The 18,297-nt window shown below is 43.5% G+C and overlaps 1 protein-coding gene across 3 annotated transcripts in view; it reads left to right on the forward strand.

The window, feature by feature from the left end:
- The window catches only part of RNF130 (ring finger protein 130), an 82,324-nt gene extending 64,439 nt beyond the window's left edge, over positions 1 to 17,885 (forward strand). The window contains exon 8 of one of the 3 annotated variants that reach the window (XM_090064551.1): positions 7,596 to 17,885. In XM_090064551.1, the coding sequence (XP_089920677.1) occupies positions 7,596 to 7,705 (110 nt within the window). In that variant the 3' untranslated portion in view covers positions 7,706 to 17,885. Of the gene's footprint in view, positions 1 to 1,070; positions 1,302 to 7,595 lie in introns of those variants that run through there. The other 2 variants (XM_090064552.1, XM_090064550.1) reach the window with 2 other exon arrangements.
- Positions 17,886 to 18,297: the final 412 nt, after the last annotated feature.

An 18,297-nucleotide genomic window follows, 5' to 3' on the forward strand; every position in this document is an offset into this window, starting at 1 on the left:
CTCCAGTCAGATCCCATAAATCTAAGCAGCTTCCAACTCTGCTGTGAAGTTAGGCAGCCCCGTTCTAGTCTGTCCCTTGTGCATGAAAGATTCCAGGTTAATTGCTTAAGTGCTACCTAATATGCTACACATCAAGCAAGAAGGCGTCTCTGCTGATCACTGTGCCACATACTACTTGACTCTCCTAAGATTTGCAGGAAATGCCAGGTTGTTATAGATGCGAGAGAGGAAAAAGCAACAAAGCTGCTTGTGTTCTTCTCCATATAACAACTGGGGCTAACTTTGCACCCTTTAGCTGATACACCAGTAATTCAGCATGAAGATGAGGGTCGTCTTTCATCTTGCAAGATGAAACTAGCAGGAAGGAGGACTGAAATGAGTAGAAGATGGAACATAGTCTGAGGGAGCTCATTCAGCAGTACCTTCCAAGTGATGTTCCCCTCTGCTTCCCTCTCCCACGTTTCCTGCAGTTTTAAACTCATCTGATTTAGGGCACACCTTCTGTGTTCATGTGCATATGCAAAAGATAAAATACTGTTTTCACACCACTCATCACTACTACAGAGTTGCTTAGAAGTGATTGACTGTAAGAGATGCTGTTTAAAAGACTGCTTCCCTTTGGTCTTAATTTATAGTGTGGGGTGTTCCCTGGGTATAGAGAGCATCTTCCAGGAACTAGTTTGACTTGACAGGTACTTTTCCTCTCAATTCTTAGATAATGGGTTTATGGAAGGGAAGAAATGAGAAGAGTTTCTTCTGCATTCAGAAGTGACTCAAGACTGACCTCCCAAAAGTAACTGCATGACCGCATTCCAGAATCCAAAGCCTCCGTATGTTGGTCAGTCTTCCTTAGCAGAAACATTTTGGTGTCAGGTGAATATTCCGCAAGTCTCGTAGCCAGCTCTCAAACCGCTGGCAGTGTTGCCCTAAGGCTTTCTGATGACATGCATTTTCATCATGATGTGAACAGTGATATGCAGTGCACAAACCCCTTGCACAGTTTACTTTAGCTGCATGTAATTGCTCCTTTTTGATATTTTTTTACGCGATTGTTATGCAACTGTGAGCAGTATTGTAATTAATACTACTATTTCCTTTTTTCACCCCACAGAGCAGAATGGTATTGAAGAAATGCTTTTGGACTGGTTGCCTTGGAAAGACCCACCTTTTTATGCATCGTGTATTGATCCACACAGCACAAGCAGTTATATTTAGTATATTTTATTTTTCCTAAAATTTGCTGATGCCAAAGCTTTGTATTAAGGAAACAATGAAGAAATAAAGGACTTTAATTACAAAAACTTTATTCTGAGGTTGAATTTTATTTTCTGTGAACCTTTTGTATTGAGTTGTTTCAGTGTTTGTTTCATCCTCTGTTGAAATTTGCATGTATTCTTTAACCTTCTCTTGTGAATGACTTATAAGCTCTGCTAATTAATCTTTGCTTAATCTTTCCGTGAATGACTTCTCCTTTTCCTTTGGGAGGCACAAACTAGTAGATGGAAGCTTTGCAAGATGCTGTTTTAATACTGTCATGATAATCCACCTTTAGCACAGGTTAATGACAGTGTTGCCAGACTTTTTCTTACCAGCTTATAGTTGGTCAAGTTTCTGGATCCAGCATCTTGAGTCCTTTTTTTTTTTTCTGCTTCTAAAACTCAGTTCAGGAATATTGTCTTCATTTCTCGTCCCTTAACTTTTTTGTGTTGTGCTAGGAAGCTAGCAGTGTGCTCCTCTAGCTTCATCAACCACAGGAGGTTTGGAGTGTTGTTTTCTGTTTTAATATTGCAACACGTTTTTCAGACTTCTTAAGCACCCTTCCCCCAGCACCCTTTTTCATGGGAAGTGGAGCCTGTCTTAACCACTTCTTCATGCAGCAATAGTAAGCAAGAGGTAAGAGTTTCCCTCCCCTTTCAGTTCCTAAATTTCTTTACAGATTAGTATTATTTAGTAAAGGGTCTAGTTCATGTTAACTCATAGGCAGTTGTGAAACGCTGCTAATATCTTTCTATAAGTTGGAAACCCTGTGAACAAGCCCTTTCCTGCCAAACTCTGCTTTGGGGGGCTAATGTAGCAGAGGGAGTGGGGGATAGTATCTATCCCATCCCATCTCATCTCATCTCATCTCAAGCTGTTCACACAAACTTACTTATCCAACCGGAGAGTAAGTAATAGCTTACTGTTCAGGTAAAAATGCACGCACTGTCTTCACTATTGACTGTGGAGCTGGTTCACAGCCAAGGCCTAATGTTTAAATGAATAAGATTGGCTGGTGCATTGGAGAAACCAGTAGATGGAGGAAACCATAAGCTGATCAGAGTTAAAACCTGTTGCAAGTGGGCTTTTTCCCCTGGTATCCAGCTTTAACTGACATCTGAAATCTAACATTTTTAATTAAACTAAACTATTGAAAAGAGCCATTTGTACTATGATAGGATTTAGTTTTTTAAATGTATTGGGAATAGGGATTTTTTTAATGTATAGGCACTTTTAGAATTTAGGAAGGCAGCCAAAATCTACATTAAAATAGTTGTTTAATTCTTAGCTGTCAAAGAGCTTTCAGCTGAGAGAGCAGCTTTTAAAATTAGAAATGAAGTGTCTGATTGTTTCAATATATTTAATAGATTTTTTTTTAAAATAAAGCCTCTGAAATTTTCAAGGAATCACAAATACAGTCAATGAAGAAAGCAGTGAATCAATTTTGGGAATCTTGGATGGATTTAAGAAGGGGAGGGGGAACGACCCTATATATAATGCCCTAGGACTGACTGCTGATAAAACCTTGTTGAATACTGATATTGAGACAGATGAGTGAAGTACAGTACAATATGATGCACAAGCTAGAGAGTTCAGTGATTTTCATTTTTTGTCCCTTTACTAACAGTATGAGACAACTGAAATAGTATGTTAAATACTCCCATTACCACCTGGGATTATAGTCTTCAGGTTATTTTTCAAAGTATATAAAGAGCTATTTCTGAAAAAATCAAACTTTAGGGCCCAGATGCTGAGGGACACTGCAGCCAGGGCTGTTTCACACTTCTTCAACAGGCCAACGCCACAAGTGAAGAGCTGGCTTTTTACTGTTACCAGGGATAAAGTTAACTAGTTTCTAGGTTCTAGGCTGTGACACCTCCACCCCTGTTTCTTCGTCCTTTCACTTTGTTTTGAGTTTTCTGATCGTTGCATCTATTAGATGCTCACAGAGTAGAGAAGCTGGCTAACTGAAGTTCAAGCCAAAGATAAAACTACCTTACTGTCATTCACTGAGTAAGACTTTGTACCACCCCAGGAAGGTGAATACGTGTGTGCTTCTGGGCCACCAGAAGAACAGCCTGAAGTTGTTCGCCATCCACTACTTTTAGGTATAAAGGCTTCAAGCAAGGGCTTGTCAGCTCCTCTTGCTGCGATTGTATACAAAGAAGTATGTCCTTCAGCATGCTCTTCCTTTTGCCAAACGTTGCTGCCAAGGAAGGAAAAACATTTCTGGTGACATTTGGCTGTCTTGCTACTTTACATATTCCTAGTGTCCAAATGGATCATTCAGTGCAAAGAGCCTGAGGTGTGCCCTGACCATATCTCCGTGTCAAGAGAAAAAAGCATTGCAGAGTCAGCTGTTCTTAGCAGGGAGCATCTCCGTTTCCGCACAGCACCCGGCTCTACGCAGCTCTGAACTCTGCTGCATAAAACTGTAAATGCAAAGGGACCCCCGGTAGCACCTGGCATATATGCAACAGCACTACAGTAACTTGTTAATACATGCCATTGTACTGCACCTATCCCCGCAGCACATGGTGAAGCTATTGTCAGTTATAAGCTCACATTCATGTTGAATGGTTTTCTCTAATTAAATACTGAAAAAATAATAGCAAGGTGCTGGATGTATTTAAGATGTATTTATGTTGACCTTCGTAAACAGGACTAATGCACTTTGGTTTGCTTTCCCCATCTAAGGGATAGCGAGGCCTCTGTAGTCTTTCTTGGGTCTTCTTGGTAGCTGCAAAATGGGAAGAGTATACTGTGTCTTTGTCGGAGCATTGCTAGAAGTGTGCATGTTGCTGCATGCTACTGAGATCCAGTTATGCCCAGCGTGGCAGTGGATTTACAAAGTGCTGATTACCCCAGTTTTAAACAAAGCAGCTTTCTGCCTAAGGGGGAAAAAAGCTTGTTAGGTAAGGTGCTAAGGGTCCTTTTACACTTCTGACTAAGGACCCCTGCTGGAGCTCAGTTTTAATTCTCTGGTATCTTTACACGACACAAGAGCTGGCCTGTTGAATGGAAGCTTCTTCCAAAATATCTTTGGAGTGGAGGAGAAGCAGTGCTGCCAAACGGAGGGCACTGGGTTGAAACTAGGATTGGTTTTCTTCACTCCTAGTAGTCTGCTAAGTGACCTTGGACAAACCACTTCACCACCCTAGGCCTCGGCTTCCCCCACTGTAAAAGGAGCCTTCCCTCCTTTGTGTAAACCCTTTGGGATCTCGTGATGACGCATTCTCAGAGCTGGATGGTGATGATCATATCGCACTGAATATTTGCCTTGAGATGCATTCTGAGGATAGGCTTGTCCTTTCCTGAGCCCAGTTATAAGGCTTTACCTTCTCTGTCTGGGTGGAAGGTGCCACATTGAAACATGGCCTTCAGTACCAAGAGGGGGCAGGCAACATATGGCTGGTGTGCTGTCTCCTGGGTGTTGGTGGGATTAAGGCCAACAGAAAAAATTCTCCTTAAGGAACTGAAGGAGAGAAGAAGGGCTTCCATTCAGTTGTCTGCATCTGGTGGAGAGTGCCTGCAATATTTGGCTTAACAAAGGCATCTTTTGGGATTTTTTCTGGTGGACAGGCAGTCCAGCTACCCAACGAAGAACTGGGAAAAATGCTATTTGATTTACCTGACTTACTTTGAATAGGAGGCATTAGAGAATGAATTATGAGCTCCAAAAATGCTATTGAAGCAGAACAGTCTGTACCTGGATGTAAAGGTACAGGCTGGATATAAAGATGCAATTCCTCTAGGTGGGCAAGGTAAATTTGCTTTTTCGGGAAGCAAGAAAGCGTTGAAGATAGCAAGCATGGGAGGTGCTGAGTGCACAGTGTTTGCTTGCAGATTAATTAAACAGATCTGTCAAAGGAAACATTTATGGTTGCCTGCCTGTTAACTAAACTTTCTCCATTGAGTCTGCTAGAGGGCAAGTTTCTCTGCACACAGAGGAAATGATTGCCTCGGGTGTCTGCTTCCTAATCCCTTGTTTGATTTTTGTGTAATAAAAACAAAGAGCAGCAGTGTTGAGTCTTTGGGACCCTTTGTTTTGCCTCGGCATCAGTTGTACAATATGTACCATTTCAGAAGGGTGGCAGAGGAGGCAAAAGGTTCAAAAACCCATTGCTCATTTTGGGCGGTGTAAAATGGGACACAGGGTGATCATAATTGAAATGATGCTGACGCAGAAGGACATGGTGGAAAACATGTAATGCAGGAGGCTCCAAATACCCAGTTTGTCCCGTATGTTTCCCAAGTAGATATTTATGGTGTTTAGGTTTGTTTGAAGAGGGGCTATGATCTCTCTGGGAGCTGAAGTCCCATGCTGATCTGTGTAAATAATTACATGTATCTTTATTAAAGCATTGTACGGTTCCAGGAAGCTTAACCGCTTGAATCCCACTGGGATGGGATTCAAATCCACAAATTGAGCACCAATCATTCGATCATCATATCTGCTGGCTTCTCCCCCTCTCTTGCCCCCTTCCAGCACAGTGTGTTTCTTTATATACACCTAATACCTGCTTTATTGGCAGATCCTGTGGAATTTTAACTACTGTTTTATTCTCGTGGAAGATTAAGGTAGTAGATTAATTCACTCCTTTAACCATTTCGCAACACGGTTCCCCTCCAAGTCGGACTGGTGGAGACCATTCAGTGCTAGCTTGTTGTCTGGGTCACGCAGCCACTGGACGGTTCGGGGCTAGAATTAGTAGATGTCGCTGCAAGTCACAGAATCGATGAGTCGGAAGGGACCTAGACAGATCATCTAGTCTGACCCCCTGCCATGGGCAGGAATGAGCGCTGGGGGTGGGAGTCCGGAGCATGTGGTACATTGTCAGAGCTACGGAAGAGGAAGCTGACATACCCATCCACCCTATTTTTGGTCCCAGACAGAACTATTATTAGGCCGTTTGCTTTGATAACACAGAGTTCATCTTTACTTAACCTTTATAACACATCCCACAGTGAGACTGCAAAACCAGCTTTTTCTTAATGCCCACAAAGCTACCTCTTTTTGGGGTGGGGGAGTAGGGTAACAGCATACAATGGGAGGGGTCCATTGCCCCCTTTAGTCCCTGCTTTTCTAGTAGAGCCTTCAGACTCCAGCAGGGGTTCTTGTATCCAAAGCAGTACTTGAATCCCACCAAATCCAAACTTGCAAGTTCAGACATGTTCATGGAGAGGGGATGCCCCCCAGGCAAGCCTATAGCTAGGACAGTCTCCAGGGAGATGTGGGTTTGCATCCCCTTGGGCTGAGAAATTAATTGAATCGGCATTTCACGTCATGGAAAAGCAGTAGACAAAATATCAGTACTGTGCCCATCACACTCTTAAAGGGAAGGAAGGGAGTGAGCCTTACATCCATTCTTTCAAAGAACTGAATAAGCCTGTAGGAAGGGACCCTGGAGGGTCCTTCCTACAGCTCTGAGTGAGGCATCTGAGTTGTGAGAGGGGCAGACTTCAGATGCATGCCTGACTACCTATATGACTTGTTGGCTAGGTCTAGGTGCCTCCCCATTCAGCCTGGCTGCTCTTGGATCACAGTCCAAGGGGTCTAACTCTTAAGTGTCTCAGGCCAGATGCCTGAGGAGTTCTTAATTGGATCTTGCTCTAACTCACTGCAAGTTGGAGTTTTAATGACTGCTAACTCAAACATGGCCCACCATCCCTGAGACTAGGCCTCTCTTCCTGGTGAAAGAACCATTTGAGGTGGGATTATACATGCATATACCTTCTTCCACCAGTTGACAGTTCTGTGCAAAATGAAGGACAGCAAATCTTCAATATTCCTAAGTGTAGCACTGTATAGCAGTGGGGTGTCTTGGAGCCTGGGGTTCAAATGTGGGGCTTCCCAGCTTGCAGTGCTGTACCCAGATTTCCAGACCAACTTGGTGAACAAAGCACAACTATTTAATTGGGTAACTGCTGAAGGTAAAAATAAGTTTGGCTATAGTCCAGTCCTCAGCGGACACAGCTTAATTACACCTAAGTGCATGATACATGGCAGAAGGCAAGCAAGGTGAGGATGTTTGAAGTGCAGGACCACACTGAACAGTTGTGGTACCAAACACATGATTGCTTTCAATCCTATACTCTCCTAAAATAAGGATGCAACAAAGTTAGGAGTTCTTATGCTTATCTTTCCTCTTTTTTGTACTGGTCAGTGTTTTAAAGAGAAGGTTAATTTTTGTGTGTACATTATGCTCTTGATTGGAACTGAATTATTTGCAAAAGAATGGGTAATAATGCAGACAAGACTTTGCTCTTGGTTTTTGTCTGGTTGTATAGACTCGCACGTGTTTCTAACAGCCATTTCTCTGTTCTGCCTCTTCTAGGTGGCCACTTCTTTCACCGCAATTCTCTCTCTCCTCGAAGCCTGGTCTATGAGAGTGAATTCTCAACAATTGAGCCAGTCTTGGACATATACGATGAGAACAAAACTTGAAAGGAATCCATGTTGGGTGTCGGTTACTTTTCCTTTCTCCATTTCCCACTGCTATTGTTGTGTACTCTTCCCATGGATGTCCTTTGTCTGAAGAGGAGCTGCTTTTTCCAGAACATGAACCCTGCTTCCAGGTTACAAAGATGAAGCTCAACTGAGGTGGTTTCTGAAGATGTCTCCTCTGAGATAAGGTGCACGTACTGGATCGGCCAGTGAAAATCACTGCGTTAAAGTGCAGTTAGATGCATTCATCCAAGCCATGTCTGTCCGGAAGAGGCTTTGCCGTGATCCTGAGCATTGAGTTCTGTCCTGAAGACGTGTCTCAACCAGGCGCATGCCATTCCCATTTTTTAGTTGTTCAGCTATTTGCTGGACTCTATCAGACATGGGACTGGGGGGAGGAGAGGATTGCAAGTTACTGGTAAAAGCACTCCCATTTCTCTTCATCCTCTCCATTAACTCATTGTGAAATGTTCCCTTTCTTGAAGGGACTGGTACAAGTGCATTGACTTTCTGACTATCCATTTAATTCTGAGCAATGGCAAAACAGGCTGGCATTAATGCTATGGGAGAAACTACAAACGCAGTTTTCAGAAAAAGATTGCAATAACCGATTCTTCAATTTTGGTTCCTGTTGAAGCTGGACAAAAGTTGCCTGTGCAGAATACAACTGCAGCCTCTCCCAGGCCACCTGTCAAGTAACTCTCTTGAATGCAGGTGTGGTGATGATGCTCTTTGGACTAGCATTTGAATTTCCTTCAAAGCATCAGACTTCTGGAGAACTGCACGGGAGTCTCGATTGCTATCCTTTTGGTTTTTAAAAAATCCACCAATTTTTTTCACTGAGATTTTTTTGAAAGCCAACGTGTTGGCTTTATACAGAGAAAAAGGCTTAAGCATCTTATCCTGTTCTCTCACTGCAGCAGTTAAGTAACAAACTCCTTAAAGCTATGCCTGTTCCTGCTGACATCAATAATGTGAATGCAGAAAGCAGAAGAATCAAGAAAAGCAGCAACTGCTTTGACACTTGGCAGGGAAAATCAGTGTTTTTTTTACCAGTGTGACAAAAGCAGTGTAGGGAAGTGAATGTTGTTTTCAAGTTTCTGAAAGAGTAATGCAAAAATGGAAAGCAAGAAGAAGAAAGACTAGATTTTTCTAAACGAGCAGTTAAACGTTCCTTTTGAAGCAGACCTGGAGAGTGAATGCGTGCATTAGAAGGCACCTTTTCCTACCGGACACTGCATAGTTGTTTAATGAATGTTAATATTTTCTTCATTGCAGTCTGAGTTACTGTAGGTGTAGAAATGCATTTGTGTCCTTTGTAATGTGAAAAAAAGCTTCACTCTATATAGAAATGACTTAGAACAAATAGCAGAGCAAAACAAGAGGTAAGAAATGTCCTGCTATCTTTTAAATGTGAACACCTGCTGCTGTGGATGGGGAAACTTGCCCTCTTGGTCTAGCAATGAGTTGTCTCAGCCCACATCTTCAGCTGATGCTTGGTTCAGCTTTGACACTAATGCAGATGTGGAAAAAAACCGAACAACTGCTATAAAGTGAGGAAGGTGGTCCTCTTCAGCGATCAAACTTTGACTTGACGCTGCTGCTGCTGCTGAGTCAGCTTTATTTAATCTCTGATCATTCTAGACTTGGTGGCACAGAGTTTAAAGAGATTTAGCTCTTACAGCCCCTTGTTTACATTTGCCAAATAAATTTTATCGTATTCAAGTAATCCTAGAAACTCTTTTGTAAAACCAAACTTTGTAAGAAGCACAGTTTTAACGCTAAGCTCTCCCACAAAGCACGGAGAATGCAGAACTGAAGGCTGGGAGAGGGAGGAGGCCAGTCCTGTTCCCCAAAGTAATAAGCCAACCATCAGCATTTGATTGTTCCTCTTTTAAATCTGGAACGTCAGGCAGAAGTTGGCCCCGTTTAAAATCCTGAAGCTGATTTCTCAAGCTAGAACTCTGTGACCTGAGTGGTTTATGAAGTCCAACATCAAGTTTGGATGCAGTAGGAGCCGATTGGATCTCGCTTGTGTTCGTGATTGTGTATGATACCTACAGGCAGATCCATAAGAACAGCAAACTTTCCCAAATCAGGCAAATGCATAGAAGTAAAATCCCTGTCTTTCATGGACAGAAGGAGTTCTTCTAGAGCTTGTAATAGTAAGGTGAAGTAGTCAGATTACACTCTTAGTTACCTAATGCTCCATATAAGCTTCTGAGGTTTTGCCTGTTCTGCTGATCCAGCCCCTGGATGCAGCCTGCAAGCAAATTTGCTATGAACTGTGATTTGCACTAGTGCAGTTTACTCCAGTTTTATGCAGCGTTACAATGCACTGTGCAAATCCTAGCTTACAGCAGCTTTGTGAGTCTAATGTAGGCATTTGCCCCAGTGCAGCTCTGTTGGTGGCTGGCCACGGTGAGCTGTAGCCAGGGCAGTTTTCCCCGTCGGTAGACAAAAAAGCCTGAGCAGCATTTGGTGAGGTGCAGTCTCTCCCTAGCTTTGAACAATGTTGTTTTCTATCTTGGCTTTAAAACCCATTGCCCAAGTGAACAGCAAAAACAAGAGACAAAACCCATCAATATTCCCAGGGACCTGGCTTTTGGAAAGTGATATTTATCCTCTTAGGCCAGTGATCACTCGCTCTGAATGCCGCGGGCTTATCAATCATTGCTGTCTTCTGTGAAGTCAGTTTTCTTGCATCGCTTCGATGGATTAGTTGAAACTTGGCACTAACTTCTGAGGTTTTAACTAAGTTGGCCAGTGTTGCCAACTCTCATCATATTTAGCAAGTTTCCTAAGACTGGCTGCTGGCATCATCCAAGTCAGTGAAAATCACTGCTTTTTTAAAAAATCAAATAAATAAGAGGTAGATATCCAGGTCCAGCTGTGGTAATTTATGCCAGCTAATGCCTTGTGATTGTAGGAAAGAAAAGCTGAAAAACATGAATCCTAAAGGCACAAAAAACAAACAAAAAAAAGGAAATAAAATTTAACAGAAAATGTTATCAGTGTTGTTAGATCTTATGGGTTTTTTTTAATCCAGTCTTGTGATGTTGTGGGACCTGACTCATACTTTTTGAAGACCTGGACTTGACAGCCAAATTTAAGAGCGAGCTGGTGCTGCAACAAGTCACATGAGTGAACTGAGGGGTGTGTTGGTCCAACAGTTATAACTGATGCTCGTTTGGAAACCTCCAAGTATTGGTGAAGCTTAAGTGCCAGTCCAAGCACTGATCCCTGAATGCATGTCCTATCGTGGTATTCTGAGAATCCTTTTACACTGTCACATGAAGGATGTGAAAGAACCAGTGTAGGCGACATGGCTTATTCTTCTGGGATGTGTTCTTAGGCCTGAAGTTTCCATAGTATTTTGAAAAGAACTGGGTGCCAGCATCTTGGTGTTGCTTCCCCTGCTGTGACGCTGCACATGGTTGAATCACTTCAGACGTAAAATACTTGGTAAACTCCCAAAATTTGCTAAGTGCCAGTCACCAGGAAGTAATTTTTAAACCAAAAGGTTTTAGAGACAAGCACCAATATTATGGATTTCATGGCAGTTCCCTTTTCCTTGTACTTTTTTAAGAAATGGCATTTCCCCTCCGTTTTTACAAATCTGTGAATTTCAGGAAAGTTTTGCATGCCTCCCTCCTCTCCCGAGACATTTATAAAATCAAGATTTGCTTGCATTTTTAAAGGATACTCTCCAGTTAAAGCTAGTGTAAAAACCAGTGTGGTGGTGGTGGTGTTGTTTTTTGTTTGTTTTTTTTACTTGTTACCAATAATATCATCAATTATTAAAACTTGAAAGCATGTTCAAATCTAATTTGCCTTGCAACAGCTCTATTTATTTCCATCATTAAGCTTGGGCAATGAAAGCAGACTTAGGATTTTTAACTTGGATACTGTGGTTGTATTGAACAAGGCTTAACTTGACAGAGGCCCTTTTTGTCAGGTCTGCTACAAACAGTAACTGGCTCATCAGTCTACTGCATTTGTTCTCCACTATCAGAATGTTAATAACTGAGCACAAACTTAAAAGGAGTTGTTTAAACAACAGGTCTGATGAATCTTTTGCTTTTTTAACCCCATCCCTAACTTGTAGGCCTAAATTACTAGCCAGCATTACTTTTTGCTGCATTCATTAAGCCTGTGAAATGGTTAGAAGCAGGCACTCTTCCATGGAGCAAACACAGGAATCAAATATATATGGAAGGGATTCTGTATGGGGAAAATATTAAGCCCTGCTAAAAAGTCCACAGAATTAGGGCACAGATAGTCAATCAGGACAATGTGATGGTGGGTGAGTGTGTGCGTTTCTAGAGGGGCAGGATTTTTGAAGCACTCCATTGATAGTGTCACTAATGAGAGCTTTGTTTGAAGTGTGGTCCGCCGGTACGATGGGGCCCCTTGAATTATTGTGCCTGCAGCGTGTCTTCCTTTCAAAGGGCAAAGTAGCAGTACTGAGGCAGAAGTGAGAAGTTTCTACAGCAGGTTTGAACAGCAGATGCCTACAACTGATTGGAAACAGTCAGTGGGAGGGAAGGGTAGCTGCACCTCAGGATCAGTCCTCAGAAGGCAAGTTTATCTGCTTCAGGTTAGAACTATAATAGTCAGCAAAATGTTCTGGTTGTGTTGCTAGTGAAAGAGACGTGCCAGGGCTGTACGCTTCTGCAGTAGCGCATCAGCTTCCAAAGATGCGCAGGTGCTGGGGAAGCGAATGAAAGATGAAACAGGCTAACACGTTGTTAATGGACTGCTATTCCTTCCTGTCCCTGCTAAGACTTGCATGATCACACCAGTAGGTGAAGATGTAGTTGTCAGACTAGTGCCACCGCTCTAGAGAACAAAAGCTTTCCAGGACAGGCTCCTTCACATCTTAATACCTGTCTTAACAATCTCTCTTGCTTTTAAAGAGATTGTCAAAGCAGTTGCACAACACCAGTACTGTAGAATGACATGCTTGGACTAGCTGCACGGTCTCAGCCAAATGAAAGCCAGAACAATTGGGTACCAGTGAAAGAAATGACCACAGTACTTCCAAACAGATTATGAAGCATCTGCACTCTTCCTCTCTGTTTGAACGACATTGGACAAGCCAACAGAAGGTTTTACTGGGAGGTTTGGCATTCTCTCCTTTACAAAAATGGACACAACATTTACTGTGAGGAGCAGGTGATTGAGCAAGTTAACTCAAACAATTGTAGTTCTCATTTAAGCTGGTTCAAAAGCTTGGGAGAACAAATGACTAGCCTACATTTGAATATAGAAACAGACACTCTGACATGCTGCAGCAGAGGCCAGGGCAGTTAATTGTCCAGTCCACATGTGGCCAGTGTGTGTTTAGGGTTAGATCACTGCCCTGTACCTGAAAAACCTAGGCTGAAGTACAAGGGCAGCAGATCCTAGCAGAAGTTCACTTCAGGCAGCTCTGTGCAAGCTGTTTGCTGGTGCATGGGAGCAGTTAATGGTTAAATTACTACTTTTTTGTGTGTTTAGGAGTTGTGCTTTTTTTTTTTTTTTTAAGAAACTTAAGCAGATCTCCAAATCTAAGACCTTTGGTGCCAAACACCTAATATATGCAATCCAGTTTGAGTGAGGGAGGGTCTCTGCCCCTGCTGGTGTGTTTCCAAAAGGAAAGAAAAGCAGTTGGAACAGGGAGACCCTGGAAATTTACCTTCCCACAGAAAGCTGGAGCAGGACTTTCTGTTAAGTATTCCTTAGATGCTAAATTCATTTGTGCAGCTTGCCTGGAAAGTGTGGGTTAATGCTATTTGGTGGGGACTGAAAAAAATGCAGCATGCAAGTCTGAGAATGAAACCCTGACCTTACGGGAAGCGGTAGGGTCAGCATTTGACCCATTTTCCATAGACCACAAAGTCTGTTCTCTCACTGAAAGTTTTTTAGCAAACCGGGCTCAAGAGTAAGGGGAGAGGAGCATGCACATGCATGTGGGTAAAAGTATTTTCAGAGAAGCTAGCATGTGTAATATTTGGGGTGGGGAGTCAAGGTGGTGCAGAGTTTACCTCTGTACATGTGTTGTATGAAGTAATTCAGGGAAAACATCAAAAAACTGTCCAGTACTCCCTCGTTGTGCTGTCTAGTGACTAGCAGTAATGCTTAGGAGCTGGCTCCGGCTCCAGCATCAGCTGCCTTTAGGAAAGTCGTATAACCTCCGTTTAGTGGTCGTGGACCCGCAAAAATGCTTATGATATTCCCTTACCTCACAGGGCCATCATGAGAGTTAATTGCTGTTTGTAAAGTACTTTGAGATCTTGTGATGAAAGGCTCTTGGTACATCTAATACCAAGTAATATCAGTCGACATTGCTTTTCAGCCTTCTGTTTAATAGCTTCTTTCAGTAGTCTGCAGTGGTCCCGTGTATTCTTAATCCTCCGAAATTAAATTTCCCCTGCCCTTCTTTGTTAATAGCCGCATGCTTCCTTCTGTTCTGGAGAGGGTGAGGTTTCCAGATGCCTTTAGGAACGGCTCTGAATTTCAGTAAGATGTAGGTTCTTGGCATGCTTTTGAGAATGACCCTGAGTCCCCTTCCTGTGTGATGAAGAAGGCTTTTATGAGACAGACGCACATGAATATTATGAAGAAACGGGGTAGAGTTCATTTCCTGTGCCCAGCTCTCTGTTGTGGGTTGAGATGACGAGATACATGCCTGTCACATGGCAGCGATCTGTAGCCACCATGTCAGCAGCTGGGGTTTTTTCCCCATTTCGCAGAACAGAATTAAACAGCCAACAGCACAGGTGTGCATGCAAACGCACGCACACGATAACACACCCTTAGAGTGACATCTTAGACACGGCTCAGGCAAACCCACAACGTGCCGTCTGCAAAGGAGAGGTTCGTTCTGCTCTCTGTTGGACATCTGTCCACTCCCGCTGTCTGAACCCAGCAGCTTTCTCATCACACAGCTATTTCGTGTTCTCCTAACAAGCGCCAGGGTGGGCCTGGCTCTAGTGCCCAAGCCCTGCTCCTGTTGTTTCGTTGTCAGTGTCGGGCAGGGGTGTGTTATTTCTCCTAGGGCGGGAATAGCTAAGGTTGCCAGGTCCAGGTGGCTAGACATTGTGCTGAGAAACCCGTCGCCGTCACGGTGCGGCTGTCTGTTTTACCACCGACCGAGTGAAACGGCGAGGAGCCTGCAGGATGAGTCAAGGAAGCTGAAGAGGCACTGCAGCCTCTTGCTGTCTTGCGAGCTGGCTCCTGGACTCCCCCTGCGACGGATTTTGGTTGTGTGCAGTGACATCTAGCGGGAACAGCAGCGTGGAGCCACTTGGAGACTCAGCTGGAAAATTGCTTCATTGTCCTATTTTTTCCCCTCCTTCCTCTGCTTGTTAGAACAATGGAGACACCAGTCCTTTCCTTTTCTCTCAGTTTGGGGGGGCGGGGGGTTATGCTGCAGTTGCTCAGATCTGAAAAACGGACACCTCGCTTTGACAGTGGGTTTTCAGTGAAACAAAGCATGTTCCCCGAGTCAGCTTTTTTATCTGACAACAGTTGTCAGGTTTCTACCCGCCTGGCTCATGCCCTGCTGACTCCCTTCCTCAGCTACTCTCTCCCTTCCCTGCAGCAATGAGTCTGTTCCTTCTAAAAGAAAAAGAATTAATCCCTCAAATGTGCACCGGGGCACTGCAGCCAGTCCCTGCTGCATCCCTTTCAGTAAAAGTAGTAAAGCGTATAAAACCAGATGGTGGTTCGAGTCGCTTGCTTTGAGTGAGCCTTTCATTTCTCTCTCCCGCCTCCTGAAGATGCACTCAGGTCGGAGGAGCTCTGGATTAACCCCAGGAGAAAGGAATTTGACGCTTAGGATTGTGGAAGTAATTTTTAGGAAGTAATTAGGATGCAATTTGTTGTGGTCATGCCTAAGAGTCCCAATCGTGAACCAAGAACTCGTTGTGCCCAGTGCTGCATAAAAACAAAACCAAAAGGCTCCAGGGGGCTTGGGAATAAGTTGGAGTTGATTTTGGTTAATGAAAACTTGCAGCCATTTAGACTGCCAAGTGGTTTGTGTTGCCTAAATGAGGTTTTCTTTGCATTGGAGCATCTCCTATGTTAGTGCTCAGCTGAGACTGGAATCAATCTTGCTAGATGCAGCACCCGTACGGTAACATCCCTGCTCCACGAGCCCAGCTTGTGCTGCAGAAATTCCCCCCAGCAGCAGACACAGTTGAGGGCTCTGTAGTGAATCATGAGATAAGAACTAGACGCTTACAGGAATTGTATTTCTCTTTGTCCTCAAGCGGTACGTCAGTAGTGGTCCTTCCGGGGCCAAGGCCAGTAACATTAGCACAACGGGCACTGAAACTTTGCCCTTGCATGCCTGGGCAGTCGCAAGGTGTAAATACAGGGAAGGCCTTGATTACCTTTAATCAGTGATATGGAGGGACAGCAGTCATGAGGGTAAGGCATTAGCCTTGAAACCAAGAGGGGTCTGAACAGAGATGCCTGGTTCCTTTGTAGACGTCCGGAGCAAGTCATGCTCTTCATCTGTGTGCCAATCTGTAAGGCGGGTAAAATGCCTACCTTACAAGGCTGATGTGAGGCTTATTTTGGCAATATCTGTAAAGTGCTTTGAACTCCTTAGTGGGAAGGTGCTGTATAAGTGCACACAGTTATTTATTTGCTTGTTCTTGGCTGGTCATAACCTGTCTGATTTATCTTTTTCCATTGTCCTCAGCTTTCTTTACACATCAGCCTCTGAAGAGCTATGGATAATTTTCACCCCAGCCTGTGATCTGTTCTGTGTATTTACTCTGATAGGAAGTTTGCTTCCTTTGCTGCTGTTTGTGTTCTTCTGCTTTTTGTTTGCTTGACTATGGCTGTTCCTAGAACTTGCTTTCTTGGAAGGTTCAGAATACAGGACACACTTGTACCTCACTAAAGACCAGAAGCTCCTTGGCTTAATAATGAACCTTGTCAACAGTTGACAGAAGGCAAATATGTTGCAAGCAATTTGACTGCTAAAACATGCTGTCCTGAATCCCAAGGGTTGAATCGCTGGCAACCTGAGGATGAGTCAAATGATGAAAAGTACATGGGTCTAGAGTCATTGGAGACCATCAATTTGCAGATGACAAACAGGTGAATTGCTAAATTGCACTGAATTAGAGAAAAAAAACTTAGAAAAAAATAGCCTCTACTAAGGCAGGGCAGAGGCTCAACAACTCCTGCATACCTCTGCACAGAAATCTCTGTTTTGGGAATTACCTTGGCTCTTGCTTCCAAGGCCAGCAAAGCTTAGTGCATTTAGGAAAGAGGACAAAGCAATCACCTACTCATATTTATCAAGTGTTACAATAGCATCCGCCTGGGAGATGGCTGGCTAGAGAAGGAACAGTGTAACAGTAGCCAGCAGCAGTGGCCTCCTTCCCCTCCACCTCTTGCAAGTACCGAAGGAACACATGGAAAACCCATGCGTGGTTGCCAAGAAAAGGAAATGCCGCCACCAAAATGCATTTGAGGTGGCCTGTTCTTATCCTTTACATCTGCACTTAAGACACCATGGTGATCAGCCCTGTCATTAGCCCTATAGACCAGGGGCGTTGCCCTTTTTGAACAGGTGAAGGGAAATTTATTCCACAGCAGTTACAAGTGGATGTAAAATTCAAAATGCTTCTTGTGTCTTTGTGTCTGTTTGGAATCACCTGTTATTGCCCATGGTTAACTATGCACAGAGTCCACAGAGTGGAAACCAGGCTACTATAGCAGTAGACAGGGAAACCTCTTTAGGAATTTTTGGACTAAAGAGAAAATAAATCAACAGATTTGTGTGTGTGTGTGTGTGTGTGTGTGTGTGTGTGTGTGTACATATGAAATGAAAAGGCAGGTTCTGTGCGTTCCAGTTTTTGCCATGGGGTTGACTATCGGTATGATTATATAATCGGAAAATGCAAATGAGCTACTACTACAAGTCTTGCAAAATGATAGTGGACTGTGGCCACACGTAGAGCACAACAGGCGTGTTCAGGTGGCGTGTGCGCCTCTTGACGAGCGGATCTTTTGAGCCCTTGTGAAATTGTAGCGGCAGAACCTTTTGGTCTACATATTTTGATGTAAGTATAATACTGTATTGTAGCTGCGTGGTATATGTCAATAGTGCATACCTATAGGTTAGGGTTTGCTAATGTAATACATTTCAATAAAAAGCTATTTAAAAACACAAGCTCTCCCTGCTTGGTGTGTTTCCGTAGGTTGGGTGCCTAAGCCTGTGGGAAGATGAGAACATCCCGTTCACTGAGTGTGTTGATTTTTGGGTCAGTTTGGCATGTCTTGGTTAAAGATCCCCTGGCAGAACTGGCTTTATCTCCTGTCTAAGGAACATTATTACTGCTGTGATGGATTGTAGTAGTTGCCTAGAAGTCTCCACCAGTTGGGGGCCCCATTGTACTAAGCAGTGTTTGAATGCAGACAGAATGGTGCCAAAGAGTTTGACGTAGAAGATGCCGTATAACAAGCAGGAGGAGAAGGAAGGATGGAAGCAACAAGAAAAGAAACTTACAGCGCAGTGGAGTTGTGTGAGCAATCTTATGGCAATTGCTAGCAGTAATCGCAGCCCGTCACTTGCCTGGCCATTA

Source organism: Crocodylus siamensis, chromosome 10 (assembly GCF_052110815.1).
Source record: "Crocodylus siamensis isolate JL-2025a chromosome 10, ASM5211081v1, whole genome shotgun sequence".
Lineage (NCBI taxonomy): Eukaryota > Metazoa > Chordata > Crocodylia > Crocodylidae > Crocodylus > Crocodylus siamensis.